This window comes from Falco naumanni, chromosome Z, assembly GCF_017639655.2.
Source record: "Falco naumanni isolate bFalNau1 chromosome Z, bFalNau1.pat, whole genome shotgun sequence".
Classification (NCBI taxonomy): Eukaryota; Metazoa; Chordata; class Aves; order Falconiformes; family Falconidae; genus Falco; species Falco naumanni.
In genome coordinates, this window is record NC_054080.1 from 43182052 (window position 1) to 43198783 (window position 16732).

Sequence of the window (16732 nt, forward strand, 5' to 3'; positions counted from 1 at the left end):
ACGAGTCAGTGCAGAGGTGCTTTTGGGGATGGGGAGAGTGCCCAAAATGCACGGGGACAAGATCTGTGTTTGAGCAAGGGGCTGAAAACTCACTGGGCTTGGGAGAGCTGTTCTCACATCAGGTAATGGCTTTGCCGAACAATCAGAAGAAACTGCAAGCCTGTAATTCTCACCTAAAATGACATATACAGAAAATTAACTGCTTTCAGTATAAATTAGGAAGCTGACCTGACTATCATATGGGATTCCCCTAATGTTTGAATGCTTTGTTCTTCCTTTCATACTTCTTGGAGAAAGGATATCTAAACTTCACAGCTGTTCAAAATATCAGAAGCTGTTGGGATGGTGAAGCTTTACATCATTTTAAAGGTTGATGCTGAAAACCAAAGTAGATATTTGAAATAGATTCTTGTGTATGTGTATTGTTTGATTGGTCTGTAAAACAGTTCGCCCAATATGGGGCTTCAAGTTGGCTGCTTATAGCTGTCTTAGGGACTCAATAAAATAAGGATGAGACTATATTGTACACCTTGGGGAAAAGTGGTGCATAAAACTTTGGAATATGTTCTGGTTTGTGAGAAAGTGGATATTATTAAATATGACAGCATATATATTTTTTAAAATAACAGTTTTTGAGTGCCGTCAAATAGATTATGGTCCTTCATTAAATCCTTTTGTTCAGAGGAGATTGTTGTAGATAGCTCTTTTTTTCAGTATATTTATTTTAGTAACAATGTTCATAGGGAATTATGGTGCTCCATGGTGCTATGCTGACAGTTTAACTGAAGCATTATTTTAAGTTTTGTAAAGCTTGTAATGGCAGTAGAATAAACGAGGAACAGAATCTGCAGATCTTCAACCTTTTTTTTTTTGTTTTGTTAAAGCTCTAAATCAAGATTGACTGCCTCAGCTGCAGACACACTGTAGAAAAAAATGCAATTATTGAGCTTGACAAAAGATAAAGCTGGGTAGTATGAGACGTAAATTGGACAAAATTTTCCAAATTATACAGACAGCCAAATGATCTAATGGCCTTCTCTAAATTTAGTACTTTTTCTTGACATCTTTCTTATATATTTGTATATAAACTGTGCATGTGTGCCTATAGACACATATGCATCAAAATTATGGTGTGTGTATGTGTGAGATGTGTCAAAGATGCATTATAAGCTAGAAGAGGAAGTGCCTTTAATGAGCTGAATACATGATGATCATATCTTTTTATCTATTCACCATTGCTGTTATAGAATCTTAAATTAGTATTTCAAGATTAATATCTGCTGCTCTCCAAGATGGCTACGTATGAGTATGTACTACAGGGACTCAGTGGCGTCACTGTTTAAATAGGTAGTCATATGTAGAAATCAGTATTGGCATTTAGTTATTGAAAGACCTTTCCAACCACAGTGTGAAGCAGTGTCCTTCAGTAGTCATTTCTTTCTGACAGTTGTGCATTCAGTCAAATGCTCAGAGCTTGCAAGCTGTCATTAATTTACTTCTGGGTTTCTGTTTTCTGTTGAGAGAAAGTGGCAAAGACAACCTTCTGAGCATGCTAGCTGTTGGGTGTCTCAATGTGCTCTTCCTACCCACATGGTCTGAGGCTGGCTGCCCGCTATTGGGTGGCAAAGAGGGAGATGGGCTGGACTGGGAAGGGCTAGAGAAGAGCAGGTCGTGGTGGGACGGGGGAGTACAAGAGCAGGTATCACTCTGCAATAAGCTTTAAATGCATTGGATGAAAGGGGATCTTCCACCTTACCTAGAAGAATACATCCTGATTTACTGGGTCTCACATGTCTTTGATAATGGTTACGCTTAACTCTGGTACTTTCTCAGCTGGTGTGGGAGTCCCATCCTTTCCTTAAGGCTCTTCGGAGAGCACATGAAGATGGGTGGGTTTGGGTGACAGACAGAAGTGCACTTGGCGGTGAAGTCCTCCTCTGCATCTCTGCCTCCCTTCTACTTGCTGCTCATGCTTGTACTTAGGGCACATAGCTAGGGATGATTGCTGCATCCCACAGGAAGGGTGTAAGGGCGCTGATATGTCTGCTTGCTCTCTTGCCAGTTCCCATGCTGGCTTTTTTCTCACTTTATTTCCCAAAAGTTCTTTCGGCTTCACTGTGTCAGGCAGAAAGAAAAATCGAAAAAGTTGCCTTGTGCGGTAAGACAAAGTTACCTTTTCTTCTTTGGTGTCATTTGCTCATTTGTGCAACTTCTCCAGTTTTGAAAAAGAGGATCATTATAAAATAATTGCATCCTGAGGTTTTGCAGTCAGTTCTGGCACAGCAGGTATGAAGCTGTCAGAGCTTTGCTTGTTATCATCTGCATGTCAGCCTTGTGCTGGGTCTAGCTCTTTCTTAAGAGACTTGTTTTAAAGAGGATTCCCACCCCCCCTCCCCTCCCCCCCATAAGCCCGTAGCAGCCATAGATGATCTGGGTGAAGAGAAAAGAAAATGTAGCCTAAATCTGCTGCCAAATTACAAAAGGTTTAGTACAGATCTTTCGACACTGAGAGGGGAGAAAAAGAAACCTTAGTTAACTTTCTATCTTGAGGTAATATTCAGACCTGTTCAGTGCCTTATCAAGTTGCTCAGTTTTCATCCTGACATTTGCTGTGGTTCTGCTTTTACTCGAAATATGACAGGAATTAAAGAGAGCTTCTGATGCAACTGGTGACCTAGGAACCAGCTGCACAATATATTTATGAATGTAACGGTATGTTGTAATTTTTTATGCCCCCCCCCCCCCCCCCGTGAGAGAACAGGACTTTATGTACAAAAATTTGCTTTGGTCCTTAAATACCTGTAAACAAGGTACTTTTGTGTTTGTTGGTTGGGTTTTTTTTGTGTCATCTTGTCTTGTTGTCGTCCCCCCACCCCTGAATGACTTCTCTGAAGAGACTTGCTTAGGACAGCTATGCATTGCTTAGTTGCACACAGAATGTAGTTTTCACTGTATGGTTTTCTTACCCACCACTACCTATAGTAAAATGGATACCGGTGATCCCATTCAGTATCTTCTTCTGGTCTTTACTTGTTTTAATGAGTTTTTTTGTTCAGTTGCAATAGGCAATGTGGATAGCTGAGGGAATGTGCTGATAACTGGTAGTCAACGTGCATAAACATCATCCACATAATGTGCAATAAACTGAGTGACTTTACAATACTTTTCTTAAATGCCAGCTATGTGGAACAGCCTAGTCTACTCCCAGTGTTTAAACACATATTCAGAAGTATTTTAATTTTTTTCCCCTTTTTTTCTTCACTTTCAGCAGGGAGCTGGTATGTTATAAATACCAAAAGCAGCAAATTGTGTCCTGAATAGTGTTTCTGTGTTTCTGTGAGGTCAGGGTTTGCATTGAGCAATTGCATTGTCATTTGGTATGTAATTCAGGGCTTTGCTTTCTGGTTACTAGGTGTAAGAAATATTTGGGATGTCCTAGGATTTATTCCAGGGGTGGGGATCTTAAAAGAGATAGGAGATCAAGTACTGTTGAGAAGAATCAAGTGTGATAAGTTCCCAACTTAGTCAAAAAGGATGCATTTTAACAGTGTGTGGATATGTACCATGACTCAGAGGTGTGGAAAACAGACCAATTACTGAAACAGTGAAAAGCTGGGACAGTTTGCCTTTTATCTCTGCTGAGCACGTGGGAGCAGGGAGCCTGGGCACAGAACAGGAAGGTGAAGATGAATGTGACAGAGCAAGGGAGAAAAGTGGAGTCTAGTAAGGGAAAAACAGTTTATTTGGTATGGGACCTGTAAATTATATTGCTATATTATCTTCTTTTTTGCAGCTGTGGTTAATGGAGCAAGACTGTACAACACACGGTCTGTATTTTTACCAACCATTATTTAAAATGTGTTGTGTCTCTTGTGGTGACATTTAAAAGAAATTCAGAAAGAATTTTTGGTTTAAGTCTGGATTATATTTAATTGTACTTAAAAGAGTAAAAAAACCCCAACAACTTAGTATAGTTGTAATTTTGTAAGGTGATTACAAATGCAAGGGGAGTTCCAGCTGTGCTATCAAGTGGAAGTTTTATTTTAGGTAGTGCTAATGAGACAATTGATGTGGCTTTCAAGGACTGAATGACCCCCAGAAAGTTAGAAAGAAAGAAAAAAATCAGTCCAGTTTCTCATACTATCAAAATTTGTGAACTGGAAACTTTTTTTTTGGCATAGAGACAGAAGTTTATATGACACAAGAGAATGAGTTCCTGATGCCAATAGCTGGCTTTTATTAAATATTGTTGGGGTTATTGGTGTAGGGTAGGCTCTATGTCCAAGGAATGCTTCTGGAGGGTTTCTTTTTCTAGTGTTTTCAATATTCCATAAATTTGCTTTTCTGAAGATTGGATATCTAATCTTAAAAATTTAATGTTTGTTTTCCTTCACAACAAGCATTTAACAGCAGGGATTATTGGGGGTGGGGTGGGTATTGGTGAAAGGTTCTTTTCTGTGTAATTATTTCTAACCGGAAAATATATTTATGCATGTGTGTCCATAAATTACTAATTGAGTGGTTTGGAAATAGTTTTTCATGGTGAAATAATTCTTTCAGTTCACCCCAAAGAGAGTAAAGGAATAGAACACTTTGGCAAATGGGAAATGACCCAACATGGTCCCTCAAGTTACAACATTTCTGCAGTCAAAACACCTGGGGAAAGTGAGAGAGCATAGTGCAGCATTAATAAAGACCAAATAGTTTTCTCAGAAAAGAGTGAGTTACCTTGGGCAGGTAAGGAACATGAGTATTTGAAAGAAAAAAATGTGTTTATGGATTCTAAATTAGTAATAGGTGGGAGAGCTTCTTGGCATCCTCACCCTCTTACAAGCTATAAAAACCTTTTCACATATCCTGAGCAGGTACTATGACAAATGTCCTGTGAGGTTTTAATGATACGATTATATGGTAAAACTATCACACAGCTCAAGTGCATAGCATGTTGAGGATTCTGCAGTTAGCCAAAAGTTTTTTTCATCTAGGCCGTTATCACATCAGATTAGAGTGTGAGTTATACTTTCAGCTGGTTCACTGGGAGCTGTTGACTACATCGCTGTGGCTGTGGGTCTTGTCTGCCAGGAGACATTAACTGTGATTTGCAGCACTTGCAGTGATTCAGTGTGCTGCAGAATTGATATTGCCAGACCACTGGTGCACAGCTGGGCTTGTGATTCTGGAGTAATCCACATAATGATGGATCAAATTCCTGTAGTATCTAGTCATATATTCTGGTTTTTATGTAAGGTCTTGGCCTCACACATCACTAATAGCCTTTCAAATGGGCATTAATTCAGCAGTCAGGAAATCTCCCCCTCTAGGGATTATGTTCCATGATCTTACTTTTCTTTCGATTTCCCTCCTGCCCAGTGCATGCACACCCCATGTTGTGCTTGCAGGCACTCATGCTGTATTTCCCTGTGAGAGGGGAGGAACATGGGCGTTAACCCCAAGCTGGGGGGCTGAGGGACATCATCTGAGCCACTACCAGTGCTTACAGTAGCTCCCCTGCTCTGCTCATCTCTTCTTCCAACTCACCCTTCTCTGCTGTGGTCATACTTTCCCACTTGGTGCGGAAACAACAGTGTGGCTGTTCCTGCATGACCGTCACTGTGGTTGGGGCTCAGTACCTTCAGCTGAGCCCTGAAATGCAGCTGTGAAGTGGCATTCTTGCCCCTTACCAGTTGGTTGGTTTTCTTCAAGCAGCTTAACTAAGCTGTGTGACACCATGCTGATTCTTCTGCGTGTGCTTGGGGAAGTGTCTTGTTTGGCTAGAAGTATTTTTTGTTGGTTTTCTTTTTTAGAATACTTATTTTTGTACAAAAATGGGCACACTGCTGTGTATCTGTTAGAAAAGGCATATTTAAAGAATGGTACTTGAAGGAGAACACAGAGGAGGCCTCATTTTCTGGGTCTGCTGAACCCACTGAGAAGATGCAGTATTGCATGGGGCCAAGGGAGGGTTGTTGACCGTCACCTGTACAGGTGGACATTAGGTAATTTTGTCAAAATCCTGATTTGGCTTTTGGGTTGCTTTGTCGGTGAGGGCTGAGAACTCATACTTGAAATCTCTCATCTGCTTTGCTAGGTGTGGTATGGTGATGTGTCTTAGCTGTATCTTCCAAGTTAGTTTTGATGTCAGGGATGCAAGAGAGAAAGCAGAGTTAGCTGTGCTGAGCAATTCTGGATATTGAATAAAGTGATAGATTTGTTGACAGAAGCACTCAGTTCCTTTTAAGAAATCAATAGTGCCTCAGATAGCATCATGAATGCTGCACTAATGGAAGCTGTTACGAGAAGTGAACAGTTAATGCTACAAGCCTTCTGTGAAGCTGCCACTTCAGGGACATAAAACCTAAATGGTCAAGTGTTGCCTGTGTGCAGAGGGACAAATAATGATGATGAGCCATGTAAATGAATATTGCATTTGTGGTTTCTTCAGTTGCCTTCCTGCCTGGCTGGTGGTGACTTATGAGAACGGCAGTATGTGAACTATAAATACATCTTTTTGTCATTTATAATTTACTCATAGGTCAGAGTAATTTCCTTGCAGAACAGCACTGAGGTTGAGAGCTGATTGTGTGAAAGCTGTTATCTGTGCTCACTCCTGCTGTCCAAGTTTTACTGTGTAGTAGAATACAATTTTCATTTACTTAATGATTTTGCTTTTGCAGTTGTTTCCATTGCATGGGACTGGCATTACTAATTTTTGTATGGTGTAATTGTTCTTTTTCCCCTTCATCTTTTATTATTTGACCACTGTCATCCTACAATAACCTCTAATTCAAGAGAGGGCAAAAATGTGCTGTTGTGTGGACAAAACTGTCCATCTGCTGCAATGAATAGTGCAAAACTAAAGTAACCTTGAATAACCCTCTTCATTTCCCAACCGAGGTAGCACACAAGAAGAATCGTCTTTGACAAATATGTTTCTGACCTCACTACAGCAGACATTTCTGGGTAAATTTTCAATGCTGTGTATATTTAGCCATGCAGTTTCATTTCAGATTAATAGAACTTCCACACCTGCATTCACCCATACAGCCTTGAAATTGGTTTGCACTTCTTTTCTTCTCAGCATAGCCATTCTTCCTCTTTCTTTGCTTTCTCCTTTATGTTTGAAGATGTATGTGTTTATTTGTTGCCCAAATGAAACAACCACAGGTTTGTAGTTGTTTGGGTTTTGGGTTTGGGTTTTTTTTATATTTAGTTCCATTAATGACTGTTTGGGCCAGTTCTGTTTAATATCTTTATCAATGATCTGGACAAGGGGATTGAGTGCACCCTCAGTAAGTTTGCAGATGGCACCAGACTGGGGGGAGTGTTGACCTGCTGGAGGGCAGGAGGCTCTGCAGAGGGATCTGGACGGGCTGCACCGATGGGCTGAGGCCAATTGTATGAGGTTCAACAGGGCTCAGTGCCGGGTCCTGCCCTTGGGTCACAGCAGCCCCACACAGCGCTACAGGCTGGGGCAGAGCGGCTGGAAAGGGCCTGGTGGGAAAGGGCCTGGGGGTGCTGGTCCACAGCCGGCTGGGCGTGAGCCAGCAGTGTGCCCAGGTGGCCAAGGCGGCCAGCAGCACCCTGGCTGGTACCAGACACGGTGTGGCCAGCAGGACCAGGGCAGCGATGGTCCCCCTGTACTGGGCACTGGTGAGGCCGCACCTCGAACGCTGTGTTCAGGTTTGGGCCCCTCGCTGCAAGAGGGACGCTGAGGTGCTGCAGAGTTTCTACTGATAATTAAGGGCTCAGAAGTTTGAGTTTCAAGGCTAATACCTTTGTAAAAGTTATGGTCTTGACCAGAGGAGTGCAGGCAGTTTGTGTCTCAGGCATGAAGTGTTCTTGTGGGCAAAGGTTATCAAAGGTTAACTGCTAAATTCCCTATGAAATAAAATGGGCATTAATTCTCTAATGCTTTCACTCATGTATTCACATACTTTTCTTTTTTTACTCTGAAAGTCTTTCCCATTTTAAATTAAGTTAAATAAGATGGTAATTCAAATCTGAAGTTTTACTTCTGTTTTTTTTGAGTAAGTTGGTGTTGCATCACTGTGCATTTCTACAGCATACATGTCTGGGAAGCTCTGCTGAAATGATGTTGTGGAAGCACTGTGACTAAGGGAAATGTATCCTGGTTGCTTGGCTTATTAGGTGGCTTATTAGGAAGAGATGCATCTTTCATGGGCTTTATTCAGAAAGTGAGTAGATAAATAAGAGCAAGTACAGTTCTTCTCTGAGTATGTTTTTGTATCATATGGTGTATATTTGCTTTGTGCATTACAGTGTTGGGTTGTTACTCTCCTCCCTAGAGGATTTTCCCGTACATCCCTGCATTCTTCCCATTTATTGAGCGTGTGTCTTATTAGTCAGCTCCTTGTGGATGGTGTTGGGGCTGGATTTCCAACAGTGTAGTAGGGTGCCACTTTTTCCCTTAAGTTAAATGAAGATAATGAAAACTTTGCTACTGAGAGCACATTCTTTAATCTATTTCTGCCTGATTGGATGAAAAAGATCTGGTAGGTAAACAGGTAAAAGCTGTTTACAAAAGCTAGTTTTGTAACGTTGTGTAGTGAAATAAGTGAATTTACACATAACAAAATGTATTAAGAGACACAGATTAAAAAAATCCATCCTCCCCTACATTCTAGAATTAGATGTTGATACAAATTATGGTTAGTTAATTGCCTATATGGAATAAGGGGTACAATTTACAAGAGGTAATTCATACAATAAAAATGTATGGAAGAGGACTCTTGTAATTAAGTAAATGCCAGCTGCTTTATTGCAATGTCATTTTTTGTTCTTTCCATGAAAAATTATTAGCACTGCTTTTTTCTCCCCTTTTTTCCAGGTTTGTAAAAATACAGATAACTTCTCATCATAAACAAACAAATAGTCTGCCATGAATACTTTGATTCTAAAATCAGTTCCAAGTTGGGTTTTTATGAGGAAAAGTTTTTTTGTCTTTTTTTTTATTTTGAAACTTGAACAACAACAACAAAGTAAATTGCAGCTGGCCCTTCTTACAATTGAGAAAATTTTCCAGTTAAATGCTGTATAATAGACCTCCAGTGTACTTCAAGTAGTTTAAAATACCAGAGGGTGCTGATTATGAGTGGGAAGGAAATCCTTTTGAAGGGCTATAGCGTTTTAGTTGAGGAATGAAACAGACATGTTTTTAACTGTTCTTTGTATTTTGAAGGCGTTATGCAATATCCAGTTCTTGTGAAACATCTGCAGAAGGATATTCTTATCACCGCTTACAAAGGTGGAGCAGAAAAGGCTAAGAGGTTGTCTATATATCCGTCTTGTGAATAGTTACTATCGGTTGTAATCTCAGTGAATCCATAAATCCAAAGAGCTTTAAGAAATTTGCCCGGGATGTTGGAGGTTGTCAGGGTTAGGGCTGGCACAACATTGCTGGCTTGGAGCTGAGCCCATTCCACCTCACTGCCTTTGCTTGCTGCAGAATGAGGGTTCTGTTTTTGATGTTGCTATTTGTGCTTGACTTAAAAATTCATCTAGAAGATACGCTGAAATTCTGGCATGCCAGGTTGCTTTCCCTCTCTTTTTCCTCAGACCTCCTCCCCATTCAGTTCTGAAGGGTTGATAATAAATCAGTCCCATTCCTATAGTGTGTGCCCCAGTCTGGTGGTGATGCTTAGTGAACATTTTTGCTGTGACACTGGAAATAAATGCAGATGTGATGACAGCTGTCCCCAAACCAACATGAGCAGAGAATTGCTCCCATATGTCCTTTTACAGCCATACTTCTGTGTATGCAAGCAGGCCTCGATACTGAGCTATATAGAATATCTGTCAATGAAATGGAAGATGTATGCCTGTTGGGATTCAAGGTATTTCTCTCATGAAATGGCCTAGAAGAAATACGATCTTATTACTGGAGGAGGATGTTTGAAGAGAAGTCGGAAATATGAGAGGTGGCAGTTGAGGAGGCAGTTTAACTCTAAATCTTTGTTGCTTTTTATCATTTTTGTCAAGTATTGTCAATAGAACTATTTCAGTTTTCAGTGAGTAAAGATGCTTTTTGAATTAGTTTTTGCCTTAGAGGAACTTCATGGTTTTGTCCATTTTTCTGATGTGGTTAGGTTTCTTTCTATGGTGGTATTATTATTATTCTCAAATTCATATATTAATTTTTTTACATCCATAGAACTTCAAAATATGTTACAGAAAAGAAGAAAACAAGCATACAAGATCAGTCATTACTCTTGCCTTGCCCAAGAGCCTGGACATTCTATGCATGTAAACAGAAATACTGGTTGAATTGTGGCTTTAATTTACTTTTTTTTTTTTTTTTCCCCGAGTGGATTTAAGCTTAAGTAAGTACTTAAGTATGTGAGCAGCTTTGCATGGAGGGTCACTGTTGGGAACTGTTCGCACGAGTAAAGTCACTCATGGGATGAGGATTGAAATCCCTGGTACAAATAAACTCTGTGTTTATAACTCTGCACTCCTTCTTAGTAATGTCAGTGGCTTCCTGACAGAGATAAGCACAGCTGGCAGGACTTCAGTGGTTAGATAACAGAGCAGCAGCGTGGTGTTTAATCTGCTTGTGACTCTTGCTCTTCCTTGTGACGACATTCAGATAAATAGACACAGAACTCCACAGCAAAGCAGATGCAAATAGGGAAGTCATTTCACTGAATGCAAGATCTTAAATTGCTACAAAAGGTTTTCCTCTCACTTTCAGAATTGTAAAAGTCACAGATGTTTACATCATCAGAGAGAGGTTAAATTGCCACAAGAAGATACACTCTCCCTTGCTTTTTAACTTGCACAAAGAAACTAGGAATAAAAAAAGAAACCTCCACAAGCAAGCACGAGATTGGGATATTGTGTTATACTGAAACTGTTCAAGAGCTATGGAGATCTTTGGATTCATGTCTACGTAACAAGAAGAGATACCAAGGAATTGGGTTACTCAGTCATAAATTTGCAGAGCTGCAGAAATGGAAGCCATAATACTAGTGTCTGGTAGTGAAAATGAAGCATCTCTGCAGTCTTTTACTTGGTTCCTAGAGTTAAGGAAGAAACTCAGGTTGTCCAGTGAATCCATCAATAGAGGACTCTGTGTGATTATGTTTTCATGTTTTGTTGGGAGTGGAGAATGGCCCTTGCTTTGCTCAGTTCTTTTGAAACAGCTGCTAGTTTAATTTGATACATACTCGTTTCAATAGAAAAGAAAAATTTTGATCCAGCTTAGAAAGCAGAGTTTAACAGCTATTTGCTAGTTGACCTTCTGTCTTCAGGGATCCTGTCATTTACATGGTATTATATCCCTTGCATGCATGTTGGGGTTTGTTGTGGGATTTTAGTGGTATTAAGGTCAGGTATTCAAATGCAGCCTTAGGAAAAACATGTCCAGCCTGTCTGTGCCAATTTGTCTAAGCAAATCAGAGAGTTCCTCAAATTATTTATAGGAATCAACAAAAACCTATTTTTGAGCGTGTGTGTGGAATGGCTACATTATAGTTCTTTGTTTAAGGCCATTTTAAAAAGCACTTTTCATGGAGTACGGGTTACAAGAATCTGAAAGAAAATATATCTCAGCTGAGATAGCCAGATGTTGTATTTGAATTAATAGACTTAGAAAAAAGTGGGTTGTTTAACTTGGTATTCTTTCATTGAGAACAGTGTATTTGATAACAGTCCAAGACATTTTGGTTCTCTTGCTTACACACTTTTGAGACTCTTCTTTCTGCCTGGATTGGTCTTCTCTACTTGGGAATAGTTAACGAGTTCTGGGTGAACTGTGGTATATATAATCAAACGTTTCAGCTGTGAAGCTTTTAAAAGACTTGATCTTCACTCAGATTCCTGTGGTCTGTTGCTGACATTTTCAGTAGTGGTTCAAATAATGCTTTGTTTATGATGTCATTTTTTCATGTTCTGACAAACATGCTGAAATGTAGCATAAAAATATTATTCTGAACTGCTGAAAAGTACTTTATTGGTATAGCAGGGTTTGAGGTTTGTTTTTATTTGGTTGTTTGGGTTTGGGTTTTTTTTGTTTTTTGTTTTTTTATTTGAAGGATCATTTAATTGGAAAACTATATGGCAACTGTCTGAAATTTCAGGCAATGCTTTTTATTCATTATTCTGTGGCCCAAATCCATTCCTGTGCTCTGTTGTGGATGACTGGCAGTTCCTAATTTAATTTATTCATTTTCTTTCGCAAATGAGAATAAACTTTGGATTTAACATATTCTTTTGTAATGTAATAAGTGTATCAAAGAATACAGGAGATGAGAAGGATCATCAGATTCTAAAGCTCAGGAGAATTTGGAATTTTATTAGAGAAATGTAGAAAATGTTTATGGATGCTGTTTGCAGAAAACAAAATGAACAGCCATTGCCTATCTTTGCCCCACTGTCTGTAATGAATTCAGACTTGAGGTGCTCTGTGCCACATCAAGTATGTTCCCCTGTGTACATGTGATCTGAATTTTTTCAAATTTCAGGTATTTAAAAAGTCTAATAGTGGAACATTTACAACATGAGTATTTTTTATGAGAACAGTCATTACATTATGTATGTGCCCATTTAGCCACTTTTATACATCTTGAACCATTTTTAATATCTGTTAATGAATCACATGGAACTTGAAGCCTGACTAAGTAGCACGATTAACTGAAGTGTGTATTAACCAAGGGTGAAGTTATTAACTAGTCCCTTTTATTTATCTGTGGAGGGCTTAAGGATTCCTAGAGCATGAATTTAGCTTGGAGGCTTTTGTTCATTTGCTCTTTTTTGTTTGATTCATTTGCATCATATATCTTTCAAGCAAGAAAAGTAGGGCATCAATTCATTTTAGAAAGGGAGTGTTGTAACTGGATTGAAAAACACTGTACATGGCCTAGCCTTTTATCACATTGCTTAAGAACTCAAAAAACTTATGTGATTATTTAGATGGGTGAAGCAAAGTGCTTTTTAAATGAATGGGTTAGAATGTGAACCTATAGAAGCTAATAGATTACTGACTGCTCTTCAGGTAACACCCTCTAATGTTGTCAGATGAAAATACGACTAGTCTAATTTCCTCATTTCCAGTGTTTTAAAAATGGATTTCTTTTGTACAGGGTTGTCAGTAAAATCTATTTTGATGCATTTGACTGTACCTGAGTCATCTAATAGCTGTTATTCCCCACTTCTATTTAGTTCATTGTAGATTCATCTTAAAACTGTGCAACTTGAATTTCACATCTGTGTTCAAATTTTTCCTACTGCCTTTGTATTGAAATGTCGCTGTGCAAATTTTCTCAATATTTTGATCGTCTTGCTTATCACATAGTCACAAAAGTTTGCAGACACTTCTAAGATTTTAAGCTAGAAAATACTCCCTTGAGGTATGACTGTATAAGTGTAAACCTTTTTTTGTTGGTCATGAAGAAAGTGGCAGTTTTCTTTTTGTACTCTTCAATCTTTGATACTGGCTTTGCCTTTTGAGGAAGATTTTCCCTGTGCAGTCACTCGCACACCCGTACTTGTGACTGGGTACAGTATAAAAAAATGTCAGTGTATATGTTAAGCATTCTTAACAGCAAACAAATCAGTTCTTAAATGTCCGGAGGCTGGAAAGAAAAATTACAGAAAGAAACTTGTTGCAGCTGTATTTTAGGGGAAAAAGTAGCAGTGTAGGGCACAAAGCATGAGGCTGAGTGAGCATGTACAGAAAACAGAGAAATTGGGTTAACATACTTTGACATTGGCCATTTAAAAATAGGAAAACAAAGTACTGAAATACCATGGTGCAATCAAGGCAGTGGTATCCTCCAGGCAAGCAGCAGCATATGGAAGAGTAAGGGACACATAGTGAGGGGTAAATACATAGGAGATAGGAGGTGGAGGAAAGAAGCAGTAGTTGAAGTAGATGGTTTACACAAGGGGAAGAGAAGCAGAGACCCCACATCTAAGAAAAAGAATTAGCAATTCCTTTATAGCTGGAAATGAATCTGGGAGGAGAGAAGGTCCGTGTGGCAGGGAAGGGGCTGGCCACAGGAGCCCTGGTGCCCTGGAAGGGCCATGCAGCTCTCTGTCAATGCCTTCACGAAGTGTGCTTTTTACTTAGTCTGTATGCTCGGTGATGGGAGCAAAAGGATGATAACTGTATCCATATCAGAATTCTTTATTGATTGTAAAGAAAAAACCAGAGCACTGGTTCACAGATTGTGTTCTTTTCTAACGCTCCAGTCTTGAAGCGTGTCTCATTTTTCCTGTGGGAAGCAGTTGGTTTCACTGGACAGTGGTGGTCCCAAGGCCATTGCTTCCTCTGCCCTTTAGAGTGTGACCTTGGATAGGTTACAGTGCTGGTTTTGCCTCAGCTGCTTCTCTATGAAATGTAGGTGATAACAATGTTTAATTTTGTAAAGTACCTTGAGAAATGCAGGAGCTACCTATTCATTTTTGCCTAGCTATATGGTTTAAATTCCCTGTTAGCTTCTTGAAGAAAGGTTGAATAAGGCATAGAATTAAAGTTTTCAGGGAATCATTTGGAGGAACAATTAGGTAATTTTTTTATATAATTTGATTGCTTACCCTGTGTAGATTCTATTTTTAGACATTAAAGAGCTAAGTTCAAGTTGTTTCATGTCAGCAAAGGGTAGAGTCTTGCAAACTCGCTACCCGGTGCACAGCAGAGATGTCTTGGTGCAGGACCAGGGTAGACAGATCAAGGGAGAGAGATGTAGAGACCTGAAACTGTGATGTAGTGAAACACCTTTGTCTGCTTAGAGTGTTTTAGGAGAACAGCTTTAGCCCAGTGTTTATACTCATCACGATTCAGAAAAAAAACCCAACAACCCAACAGATTTGAAATTTATTGAACAAATCTTAATTTCATGTAGGTTCTCTTTATCAGGCAGTAGATTAAGGAGAAATGAAACACAGGATAGAGACTGAAGAAAGCAGAAATAATGAGTAAGTTTGTTAACTAACCACTGTGTATACACTAAGTTTCCTTAAGGCTATAGTTACCCAGTGACAATGCAAAGATGAAGACATCTCTTTTAGTGATTTGGGCATTTATTCCCTGTACTGTAGTGCTGTCTGGGAATTAAGGATCAGGTCTGTCTGGCTGTGGGCATTACGTAAAAATCTTGGAAGGTACTCACTGCCAAAACTGCTTGCAAACTTGGGGGATGTGAAAAAACATGGTTTGAAATTCCATACGTAAATGGTATCTATTACGCCATTGTAGCATCAAGTGGAAATACAGTTACTAGTAATATGTTAAATGTTATAAATGTGCAGCTATTAGAGAGTTTTCCTGAGGCAGGAGTAGTGATGATATTTTCTTAACAAATCAATTTGTGAATGTGCAGGGAGTATATCAATCACTGATCTCCTGCATCTTTTAGAGGAGATAAATGCTCAAATCCTTGGCCTCATCTGAATAACAATAAATTTCACGTGCCATTTTCCTTGACACTTCAATTAGGTTTTTTTTAATATTTATAGACAGCAAGTTCAGAATACTCAGAATAATGTATCAATTCTTTCTCTTTTTACAGAGGGAAACTAAAGGTCAGTTTCTCATAGATCACATCTGCAACTATTACAGCTTGCTGGAAAAAGACTATTTTGGCATTCGATATGTTGACCCTGAGAAGCAGAGGGTACGTATATGAACTCTTACTACATTTACTTTTAAGTAATGTTAAACTGATTATTTTTTTCCCCAATAAGCAGGCAAGTTTTAATGCAAAGTTATGGATCTCTGAGGGCTTATGCTCTGGCCGTAATCCATAGAGGTTCTTAAAGTGGCATTATTAAATTTTCCCCTCAGTTCATGTATTTAGTTGCAGGTAAATAGATATATTCTGATTTGTGTAGTTTTCCTGGCACTGAAGGTAGAAAAGATCTATGGGCATGACTCAGATGTAGCACAGGGTAGCTCTAGGCTCTGGCAGTGCACTGGAATTTGGATTTCTGTTTTGCTGTAGAGTATACATCCTGAGACATGTAGGCAGGAATCCTATTGAGTTCAACAGCTAAAAGCGTCATTCAGGTTCACTTTTCACAGGGCACATGGGCTTAGATATCTGTAATACACAAAATAGGTGTGATTTGTCAGGTTGTGGGGGAGTCTTCAGGTTAGTTCTCCCCGTGAACATCTTTACATTTGTGGAATGAAATTTACAAGCCTGTGCTCTAGGCATTTGTGTGGACAGTGATTTTTCATCTTTCTTAGGTGGAAGGTGGTCCTGCAGGTTGTACTCTGTATATGATTTGCTACTGCTACTCCTTGTTTGTTTTCAGATGATTGTTACTGTTTGAGAGCAGGAAAGGATGCAGGAGTCCTCAGACAATGGAATTCAGAACTTCTTCACTGTGTGGTCCTACTAGTCTCAAGATTAAGGCTTGAATATGTCTTTAAATATCTGGCATCTACTGGCTTTTAATCTCTGAAGATGATCACTAGCTTGAAATGGCTATGATTCAGGAGAAGAACATTTTGCTGGATATCTCTTGCTACACCCTAATTAGTTCTGTCAAAAATGATTGGGAAACACGCTCTGCTCAACTTTACAGAATTGCAATAGCTTTGCAAAGCTGCAGAAGGTCATTTCCATTGCATCCTCCTTTTAAAATTAAAATAACTAGAAGAATGATTAGCAGTTATTCTGACCAATATACTTAATTCTTCACAATCATTAAATTTATAGAGGTGTTCACCTGGTTGAAAACAATAGGAGAAGCAGGTGGAGTGCTG

The 16732-nt window shown here is 39.2% G+C and overlaps 1 protein-coding gene across 1 annotated transcript in view; it reads left to right on the forward strand.

Moving 5' to 3' along the window:
- FRMD3 (FERM domain containing 3) overlaps positions 1 to 16732 on the forward strand; it is a 138468-nt gene that overhangs the window by 49057 nt on the left and 72679 nt on the right. The window contains exon 2 of the mRNA XM_040580567.1: positions 15531 to 15635. Coding sequence (XP_040436501.1) covers positions 15531 to 15635 — 105 coding nt within the window. The remainder of the gene's footprint in view (positions 1 to 15530; positions 15636 to 16732) is intronic.